The 11517-nt window shown below is 41.1% G+C and overlaps 1 protein-coding gene across 1 annotated transcript; it reads left to right on the top strand.

The window, feature by feature from the left end:
* The first annotated feature begins 8372 nt into the window (after positions 1–8372).
* LOC128591224 (synaptonemal complex protein 3-like) lies at positions 8373–9122 on the top strand. The gene has a single exon (XM_053598669.1). The coding sequence runs from the start codon at positions 8373–8375 to the stop codon at positions 9120–9122; it is 750 nt and encodes a 249-aa protein (XP_053454644.1).
* The last annotated feature ends 2395 nt before the right edge of the window (positions 9123–11517 follow it).

Here is an 11517-nt window from a genome sequence, read left to right as displayed (position 1 = left end):
ATCACTTAAGCCCAAGAATTTGAGGTTGCTGTGAGCTGTGAGGCCACAGCACTCTACCAAAGGCAAGGTAGTGAGACTCTGTCTCCAAAAAAAAAAAAAAAAAATTGTCCCAAAAATAACAGAGAAAAAAGAAATATTTTATTTTTTATTTTTAGAAATTAGTATTTTAAAACTCAGATTTTTCTCACTCATAAAAAAGTTTTCACAGGCCAGATGTGAAAGGCTCACATCTGTAATCCTAGCACTCTGAGAGGCCAAGGCAGGGGGATTGCTTGAGCTCACTGGTTTGAGACCAGCCTGAGCAAAAAAGCAAGACTCCGTCTCTACTAAAAATAGTAAAACTGAGGCAAGAGGATCGCTTGTGCCCAAGAGTTGCTGTGACCTATGACTCCACAGCACTCTACCCAGGGCAATAGCTTGAGACTCTGTCTCAAAAATAAAAAGAAAGTTTTCACAATAGGCATTTGCTGTATTAGTAGAAATTTAAACAAAATATGGAATCAGATGTCTTTTTGTTTTTATTTATTTTTAAAGATATAATTGACATAAAGTTCACCATTTTAAGCTTGGCATCTGTGGCTCAAGCAGCTAAGGCACCAGCCACATACACCCAAGCTGGCGGGTTTGAATCCAGCCCGGGCCTGCCAAACAACAATGATGGCTGCAACCAAAAAAATAGCCAGGCGTTGTGGCAGGCGCATGTAGTCCCAGCTACTTGGGAGGCGGAGGCAGGAGAATCACTTAAGCCCAGGAGTTGGAGGTTGCTGTGAGCTGTGATGCCACAGCACTCTACCCAGTGCGACGGCTTAAGGCTCTGTCTCAAAAAAAAAAAAAGTTCACCATTTTAAGGCATGTAATTTAATGGTTTTAGTATATTCACAAGAGTGTGTACCCAACACTACTAATTCCAGAACATTTTCATTACTCCTCTAGAAACCCTTTTTAGCAGTCATTCCACATTCTCTTCTCCTCTCCCATCCCAAACCCCTGGGAACCACTAATCTACATTCTCTATATATACATTTATTAATTCTAGACATCTCACAAATGGAATCATACAATATGTGGCCTTTTGTGTTTGCTCTCTTTTCCTTAGCATAATGTTTTTAAGGTAGAACTAGTTTTTAATAAAATTTAAATGGCAGATTCTTTGTTGAACAAAATATTTCCACTGGCTGGCCAGGTGGCTCACACCTGTAATCCTAGTACTCTGGGAGGCTGAGGCAGGTGGATGAATTGCTTAAGCTCAGGAGTTGGAGACTAGCTTGAACAAGTGTGAGACTCCTGTCTCTAAAAATAGCCAGGCCAAAAGAAAAAAGAAAGGAAAAAAAGCTATTAGGACTTAATTTATGGCTTCACATAGGGTCCATTCTGGAAAATGTCCTAGGGACACTGAGAAGAATGTGTTTGCTGTTGTTTGATAGAGTGTTCTGTATATGTCTGTCAGATCTAGCTGGTTTATTGTATTACTGAAGTCCTTTATTTTCTTGCTTATCTACCCATTATTGAAAGTAAGATATTGAACTCTCAACACTTATTGTAGAAATGTATTTCTTTGTTCAATTACATGATTTTTTGCTTTATAAAAAAAAAAAAAGAAATAGCCAGGCATCATGGCTAGAGCCTGTAGTGTCAACTATTCAGGAGGTTGAGGCAAGAGGATCACTTGAGCCCAAGAGTTTGAGGTTGCTGCGAGGTATGACACCATGGCACTCTACCTAGGGCGACAAAATGAGACTATTTCAAAAAACAAGCAAAATCTTCCTGTAGTCAGTTGTAGGGTGGGCCCTGGAATGATATGTTTCTTCCTGGTATCTGTGAATGTGACATTATTTGGGAAAAGGGTTTTTGCAGATATAATTAAGGCTGTCAAGATGAGATCATCCTAGATTAGAATGGGACCTAAATCTAATAACAAATGGCCTTCTAACAGAAGTGAAGAAGAGAAAAGAAGGCCACGAAGAGGAAGGCAGACATAGGAGTCATGCCACCACTAACCAAGTAATGGCTGCAGCCATCAGGCTGGCTTTTAGACTTCTGGTCCCCAGAACTGTGAGAAAACCTATTTTTTTTGTCTTAATCGACCAAATTTGTGGTAATTTGTTATGGTAGCTCTAGAAATCAAATATACTACCCATATCCCTTATTTATGTGTATGTGTGTTTACACATATTTGCATGAGCACTGGGGAATATAACCATTAACACTGGTTAGCTTAGGGGAAGAGATTTTATATGATTTCACTTATATAAAAAATGTAAAAACAGGTTGGCGTCTGTGGCTCAAAGGAGTAGATCACCGGCCCATATACCGGAGGTGGTGGGTTCAAACCCAGCCCCAGCCAAAAACTGCAAAAAAAAAAGTAAAAACAGACAAAACTAATCTATATTGATAGTCAGATGGGAGGGATTATCTAAAAGGGTGCGGAAAATGTCCTATATCTTGATCTAAGCAGAGTATTTATATGCAAAAGTCATAAGTGTACATTTCAAATATATGCTCTTTATTGTTATTTCACTGTGATAAATGCCCAGGCAGTGCAATTACTAGGTCAAATAGTAAATGAGCAAGCATTGTCGTTTGGGGGTTTGAAAGGTTGGGAGAGACAAGAATGGTACATGTTCCAGCCTGAGCAAGAGTGAGACCTCCATCTCTAGAAATAGCTGGGCATTGTGGCAGGCACCTGTATTCCCAGGTACTTGGGAGGCTGAGGTGAGAGAAATAACTTAAGCCCAAGAGTTTGAGGTTGCTGTGAGCTATGATGATGCCATGGCACTCTACCCAGGGCATCAAAGTGAGACTCTATCTCAAAAAAAAAAAAAAAAAAAAGGTAAACGTGTAAGCTACACTATTGTTTTTCATGTTCCAGACACTTAAAACCTTCATGATTTGTCATATCATGTATTTGTGTTAGTTAGATTTAGTCAAACAAAGAAAGAAAAAGAATAGATTTAGTCTTAGTCTTGTGATAAGAGGAATGAACATCTATTGTTTTAGTCTGTCTAGCATTCATTCTCCCTTCCTTTTGTCAAAGAATCTCAAATTTGTTTACTGGATAGTCTTGTTTTTTTCCATCATCTTCCCTCCTCTTGCTGAAGGATAGGCACATAAGCCAAATAAATCCAATTGGAGTTTCTCTGACCGACATGAAGACTAAAAATAGTCATCAGAATCTTCACCTGATGGCAGCACTGTGGAAAAGACTGTATCATAGTATCTACTCTTAGGATAACTGGAGCTATTTCAATTCTTTTTCTTTCTTTTTTTTTTTTTGAGACAGAGCTTCAAGCTGTCGCCCTGGGTAGAGTGCCATGGCATCACAGCTCACAGCAACCTCCAACTCCTGGGCTCAAGCCATTCTCCTGCCTCCACCTCCCAAGTAGCTGGGACTACAGGCACCTGCCACAATGACCGGCTATTATTATTTTTCTTTTTTTGGTTGCAGCCATCATTGTTGTTTGGCAGGCCTGGGCTGGATTCGAACCCACCAGCTCAGGTGTATGTGGCTGGCGCCTTAGCCACTTGAGGCACAGGTGCCGAGCCCCAATTCTTGACCTTTCCAAAGCTTTGAGTCTCTACAGCCTCTCATTCTTTCAAATAATTTGTTATTAATGAATGAATCTAATTCTGTTGCTTGCAACCAAAAATTCTAATATACCAGGAAATCAGAGGTTTGATGTTGTGGTATTTCTTCAAGCATATATTAAAATATATAACTTTATAGTACTATCCATTCATAAGCTACCCTAACAGGAGGTGGTAGGATTGCTTGAGCTCAGGAGTTTGAGATCAGCCCAAGCAAGAGCAAGACCCACTTTCTACTGAAAATAGAGAAATGATCCAGGCATTGTGAAAGGTAGCTGTAGTCCCACCTACTCAGGAGGCTGAGGCAAAAGGATTGCTTGAGCCCAAGAGTTTGAGGTTGTTGCGAGGTATGATGGTTCCATGGCACTCTACCCAGGGCAGGAGGATCACTTGAGCTTAGGAATTTGAGTCCAGCCTAGGCAAGAGTGAGATCCTGTCTCTACAGAAAATAGAAAAGATTAGTTAGCTGTCTAGCAGGCATCTGTAGTCCCAGGGAGGATTGCTTGATCCCAGGAGTCTGAGGTTGCAGTGAACTAAGAAGACACCATTGCTCTCTACCCAGGGCAACAGAGAGAGCCCCTGTCTCAAAAAAATTTCAAGTATATATTGAGCAGTAGCAGCTGCTGCCTGTTATTTTCAGCAGGACTTAATGAAGATTCCTACTGATAATTCATTAACTCCTTTTGAAAATGATGCAAGACGGTATGTTTAATATTTTGTTTTATTTATTCGTTTATTTATTTTTGAGAAAGACTCTCACTCTGTCACCCTGGGTAGAGTGCCGTGGCATCACAGTTCAAACTCTTGGCCTCAAGCGACCCTCCTGCCTCAGCCTCCCGAGTATCTGGGATTATAGGTGCCTGCCACAACTCGTAGCTAGTATTTCTTTTTCTTTTTTTTTTTTTTTGTAGAGACAGAGTTTCACTTTATTGCCCTCCGTAGAGTGCCGTGGCGTCACACGGCTCACAGCAACCTCCAACTCCTGGGCTTAGGCGATTCTCCTGCCTCAGCCTCCTGAGTAGCTGGGACTATAGGCACCAGCCACGATGCCGGCTATTTTTTTTGTTGCAGTTTGACCGGGGCTGGGTTTGAACCCGCCACCCTCGGCATATGGGGCCGGCGCCCTACTCACTGAGCCACAGGCGCCGCCCTCGTAGCTAGTATTTTTAGTAGAGATGGTGTCTGGCTTTTGCTCAGGCTGGTCTTGAACTCCTGAACTCAAGCAATCCTCCCTCTTTGGCTTCTCAGAGTGCCAGCATTATACCGAGCCCAGCCAAATTTAGCTGTTTTTAATTACTTTGCTCATAGTTTGTGATAGGTATCAATATATTATAACAATTAGACTTAATTTTCTTCTGGCTGCCTTGAGACTTGAGGCAGAGTGCCGTGGCGTCACAACTCACACCACCCTCAACCACAGTCTGGCCATGTTGAAGTTAAAAATCAAACCTATTAACAAGGAATTCCTTTAATTAAATGTCATAAAAGTTAATCAACAACGACCAGGTTTTGATTTAAGTTTTTTTTTTTTTTTTTGTAGAGACAGAGTCTCACTTTATCGCCCTCGGTAGAGTGCTGTGGCCTCACACAGCTCACAGCAACCTCCAACTCCTGGGCTGAAGCGATTCTCTTGCCACAGCCTCCAGAGTAGCTGGGACTACAGGCGCCCGCCACAACGCCCAGCTATTTTTTGGTTGCAGTTCAGCCGGGGCCGGGTTTGAACCTGCCACCCTCGGTATATGGGGCCGGCGCCTTACCGACTGAGCCACAGGCGCCACCCTTGATTTAAGTTTTAATGACTAATTATATCCTAGAGATCTTTTTTATTCAAGTGACCATTTTTGTTGTTGGAAACTGTAGCTTTCCCTAGATTTATACGATTTTTTTTTTTTAAAAGACAGAATCTCATTTTATCGCCCTGGGTAGAGTGCCGAGGTGTCACAGCTTACAGCAACTTCCAACTTTCCAACTCCTAGGCTTAGGTGATTCTCTTGCCTCAGCCTCCTGAGTAGCTGGGACTACAGGCACCCATCACAATGCCTGGCTATTTTTTTTTAGAGACAGAGTCTCACTTTGTCACCCTAGGTAGAGTGCTGTGGCATCACAGCTCACAGCAACTTCTAGCTCTTGGGATTAGGTGATTCTCTTGCCTCAAATTCCCAAGTAGCTGGGACCACAGGCGCCTGCCATAATGCCTGGCTATTTTTTGTTGCAGTTTGGCCGGGGCTGGGCTCGAACCTGCCACCTATGGTATATGGGGCCCGTGCCCTACCCACTGAGCCACAGGCGCAGCCCTATAAGATTAATTTTTTAAGTTTGCAATTGATGGGATATGGAAACCCATGCCAGTAGTCTCAGCACTTTGCGAGGCTCAGGCAGGAACACTGCTTGAGGCCAGGAGTTCAAGATCAGCCTGGAAAGCATAGCAAGGCCATCTCTGTAAAGAATAAGATAAACACCAGAATCAAGTGGAAATGTTGAACAGGCCCATATCAAGTTCGGAAATAGCATCAACCATACAAAACCTCCCTAAAAAGAAAAGCCCGGGACCAGATGGTTTCACGTCTGAATTCTACCAAACCTTTAAAGAGGAATTAGTACCTATATTACTCAACCTGTTCCAAAAGGTAGAAAAAGAAGGAAGACTACCCAACACGTTCTATGAAGCAAACATCACCCTGATCCCCAAACCAGGAAAAGACCCAACAAGAAAAGAAAATTATAGACCAGTATCACTAATGAATACAGATGCAAAAATATTCAACAAGATCCTAACAAACAGAATCCAGCAACACATCAAACAAATTATACATCATGACCAAGTCGGTTTCATCCCAGGATCGCAAGGCTGGTTCAATATACGTAAATCTATAAATGTAATCCAGCACATAAACAAATTAAAAAACAAAGACCATATGATTCTCTCAATCGATGCAGAAAAAGCTTTTGATAATATCCAGCATCTCTTCATGATCAGAACACTTAAGAAAATCGGTATAGAAGGGACATTTCTTAAACTGATAGAGGCCATCTACAGCAAACCCACAGCCAATATCGTATTGAATGGAGTTAAATTGGAATCATTTCCACTGAGATCAGGAACCAGACAAGGCTGCCCATTGTCTCCGTTGCTTTTTAACATTGCAATAGAAGTTTTAGCCACTGCAATTAGGGAAGAAAAGGCGATCAAGGGTATCCATATAGGGTCAGAAGAGATCAAACTTTCGCTCTTCGCAGATGATATGATAGTATATCTGGAAAACACTAGGGACTCTACTACAAAACTTTTAGAAGTGATCAAGGAATATAGCAGCGTCTCAGGTTACAAAATCAACATTCATAAATCGGTAGCCTTTATATATACCAACAACAGTCAAGTTGAAAAAACAGTTAAGGACTCTATCCCATTCACAGTAGTGCCAAAGAAGATGAAATATTTGGGAATTTATCTAACAAAGGACGTGAAAGATCTCTATAAAGAGAACTATGAAACTCTAAGAAAAGAAATAGCTGAAAATATTAACAAATGGAAAAACATACCATGCTCATGGCTGGGAAGAATCAATATTGTTAAAATGTCTATACTACCCAAAGCAATATATAATTTCAATGCAATCCCTATTAAAGCTCCACTGTCATACTTTAAAGATCTTGAAAAAACAATACTTCGTTTTATGTGGAATCAGAAAAAAACCTCGAATAGCCAAGACATTACTCAGAAATAAAAACAAAGCAGGAGAAATTATGCTACCAGACATCAGACTATACTACAAATCAATAGTGATCAAAACAGCGTGGTATTGGCACAAAAACAGAGAAGTAGATGTCTGGAACAGAATAGAGAACCAAGAGATGAATCCAGCTACTTACCGTTATTTAATCTTTGACAAGCCAATTAAAAACATTCAGTGAGGAAAAGATTCCCTATTTAACAAATGGTGCTGGGTGAACTGGCTGGCAACCTGTACAAGACTGAAAGTGGACCCACACCTTTCACCATTAACTAAGATGGACTCTCACTGGATCAAAGATTTAAACTTAAGACATGAAACTATAAAAATACTAGAGGAGAGTGCAGGGAAAACCCTTGAAGAAATCGGGCTGGGCGAGTATTTTATGAAGAGGACCCCCCGGGCAATTGAAGCAGCTTCAAAAATACACTACTGGGACTTGATCAAACTAAAAAGCTTCTGCACAGCCAAGAACACAGTAAGTAAAGCAAGCAAACAGCCCTCAGAATGGGAGAAGATATTTGCAGGTTATGTCTCTGACAAAGGTTTAATAACTAGAATCCACAGAGAACTCAAACTCATTAGCAAGAAAAGAACAAGGGATCCCATCGCAGGCTGGGCAAGGGATTTGAAGAGAAACTTCTGTGAAGAAGACAGGCGCGCGGCCTTCAGACATATGAAAAAATGCTCAGCATCTTTAATCATCAGAGAAATGCAAATCAAAACTACTTTGAGATACCATCTAACTCCAGTGAGACTAGCCTATATCACAAAATCCCAAGACCAGAGATGTTGGCGCAGATGTGGAGAAAAGGGAACACTTTTGCACTGCTGGTGGGAATGCAAATTAATACATTCCTTTTGGAAAGAGATATGGAGAAACTTAGAGATCTAAAAATAGATCTGCCATTCAATCCTGTAATCCCTCTACTGGGCATATACCCAGAAGACCAAAAAGCACATCATAACAAAGATATTTGTACCAGGAGAAGCGTCGCGCCAGCGAAGTGGGTCCTTCCGTAGGAGACCGCAGATCTGGTAGGGAAACATCTAAATATGGAGCACCCTGGAAGAAAGCATCCTGCGAAATCTGGGAAGTCCCCAGCGGAGGATCAGGTTTTAAGAGCCTATGCCTTGGAGAAAGAAGGTAGAAAAGAACTGAGTGGTTCAGAGGAAGGGGAAGTCACTGAAGGAAAGACTCCAGCAATTGATAAACATGTGAAGAAAAGGGTTTCTGCAGGAACAAATGAAGATGTTGGGGGTGTAGTGCAGAATATGCTGGAAGGATTTGGAGCTAACGTTAACAAGATTCTAAATGCCAAGAAAAAAAGACTAGAAATGTATACCGAAGCTTCTTTCAAAAGCAGCTATCAAAAATTTGAAAATGTTTGGAAATCACAACAAGAGCAAAGGCAGAAGCTTAGCCAAGAATATTCTCAGCAGTTTCTGACTTTGTTTCAGCAGTGGGACACAGATGTGCAGAAATATGAGGAACAAGAGGAAAAACTAATTAGTATTTTTCGACAGCAACAAAAGTTATTCCAACAATCTAGAGTTGTTCAGAACCAGAGACTGAAAACAATTAAACAGTTATGTGAGCAGTATGTAAAGAATATGGAGGACTTAGAGAATGATCTTAATATTGTTCTTGTTGGTGCACAAAATGAACTTAAAAAAGAAATGGCTATGTTGCAAAAAAGAGTTATGATGGAAACTCAGCAGCAGCAAGAGATGGCAAGTGTTCGAAACTCTCTTCAATCCATGTTATCTGATGACTCTTCGAAGAAAGAACTTGAACCTAAGTAATATACAATTATAACATTAGCTAAGAGGCATGTCAGTCTTTAGAATGGTTTAGAAATTCTAGTTTAAATTATAATATCTTTAATCATTAGCCTGTTTCAGTGTAAGACCTTTCTTTCTGTTAATCCAAATTAACTCTGAATGATATGTGAGTAACAACTATTACTAAATTATATGTATCAGGCTTTCAGCTTTTTTCTCTTTAACACTGTTAATTAACTTTTAGCAATAAAGATGATTTAGTTCTAAAAAAAAAAAAATATTTGTACCAGAATGTTTATTGCAGCTCAATTCATAATTGCTAAGTCATGGAAGAAGCCCAAGTGCCCATCGATCCACGAATGGATTAATAAATTGTGGTACATGTACACCATGGAATATTATGCAGCCTTAAAGAAATATGGAGACTTTACCTCTTTCATGTTTACATGGATGGAGCTGGAACATATTCTTCTTAGTAAAGTATCTCAAGAATGGAAGAAAAAGTACCCAATGTACTCAGCCCTACTATGAAACTAATTTAGGGTTTTCACATGAAAGCTATAACCCAGTTACAACCTAAGAATAGGTGGAAGGGGGAAAGGGAGGGGAGGGAGGAGGAAGGTGGGTAGAGGGAAGGGGATTGGTGGGATTACACCAGGGATGCATCTTACAAGGGTATATGTGAAACTTGGTAAATGGTCTGTAAAGCTAGTGAATGATGCCCCATGATCATATCAATGTACACAGCTATGATTTAATAAAAAAAAAAAAGAATTAGATAAACTAGATGGGGGTGGTGGCATGCACCTGTATTTCCAGATGTTTGGGAGGATGAAGCAGGAGAATCACTTGAAACTAGGAGTTCAAGGTTATAATGTGTTGTGGTCACACCACTGCACTCCAGCCTGGATGTCTGAGTGAGATCCTGTCTCTAGTGAAAAAAAAAGTCCAAACTTCTACTCCACAGGATATTTTAAACCATGGAAATTCATTCACTTGAAAAAAAAAAAAGGCAAGATAGAGTTAAAAGTGTAAATGGGTTTTGTACTGACGGCTTATTGCTCTGTACAAATTCTGGATATAAAATTACAGAAATTATGGGTGGCGCCTGTGGCTCAAGGAGTAGGGTGCCGGTCCCGTGTGCCAGAGGTGGCGGGTTCAAACCCAGCCCCGGCCAAAAACCACAGAAAAAAAAAAAATTACAGAAATTAGACCCACAAAGAATCTTTGTGGTTATAATCAAACTTCTTTTTTATCTCTTATTTCCCCTCTTTTTTCTTTTTCTTTCTTTCTTTTTTTTTTTTTTTTTTTTTGTTTTTGGCCGGGGCCGGGTTTGAACCCACCACCTATGGCATGTGGGACCAGCACCCTACTCCTTGAGCCACAGGCGCCGCCCTTCCCCTCTTTTTTCAATCATAACTAACTTTAATAGCACTTTATCCCTTTCATTACAATGTAACTTAAGCTGTTGTAATCTTTTTGCCCTTGTGATTACCATTACACAAAATTTTGAATTAACCCAAGAAACAGAACAATGTTTTACTTTAATGAAAATCTGGGGTCAGGCACAGTGGACGTGTCTGTAATCCTAGCAATTTGGAAGGCCAAGGTGAGAGGATTGCTTGAGGCCAGAAGTTTGAGACCAGACAGGCAACATACTGAGACTGTCTCTACAAAAAAATAGAAAATTTAGCCAGGCACAGTGGTGCATGCCTGTAGTCCCAGCTATTAGGGAGGCTGGGTCAGGCAGACTGCTTGAAGCCAGGAGTTTAAGGTTGCAGTGAGCCAGCCTTGACAATGAGGCCCTGTCTCAAAAAAAAGTTAAAAAATATAGACTAATATAAAAATTAAAAACTCAAGGCTAGGGCGGCGCCTGTGGCTCAGTGGGTAGGGCGCCGGCCCCATATGCCGAGGGTGGCGGGTTCAGACCCAGCCCCGGCCAAACTGCAACAAAAAAATAGCCGGGCGTGTGGCGGGCGCCTGTAGTCCCAGCTACTCGGGAGGCTGAGGCAGGAGAATCGCTTGAGCCCAGGAGTTGGAGGTTGCTGTGAGCTGTGTGAGGCCACGGCACTCTACTGAGGGCATTAAAGTGAGACTCTGTCTTTACAAAAACAAACAAACAAAAAAAAAACTCAAGGCTAGGCTTGGTGCCTGTAGCTCAGGGGTTAGGGTGCTGGCAACACACACCAGGGCTGGCGGGTTCGAACCTGGCCTGGGCCTACTAAACAACAGTGACAACTACAACAACAACAAAATAAGTGGGCATTGTGGTGGGCGCCTGTATTCTCAGCTACTTGGGAGGCTGAAGCAAGAGAATCGCTTAAGCCCAAGAGTTTGAGGTTGCTGTGAGCTGTGACAAGCGACAGTGACATAGTAAGACTGTCTCAACAAAAATAATAAAATAAAATAAAATAAT

Source organism: Nycticebus coucang, chromosome 1 (assembly GCF_027406575.1).
Source record: "Nycticebus coucang isolate mNycCou1 chromosome 1, mNycCou1.pri, whole genome shotgun sequence".
Taxonomy (NCBI): domain Eukaryota; kingdom Metazoa; phylum Chordata; class Mammalia; order Primates; family Lorisidae; genus Nycticebus; species Nycticebus coucang.
This window is presented reverse-complemented; position numbering and strand designations above follow the sequence as displayed.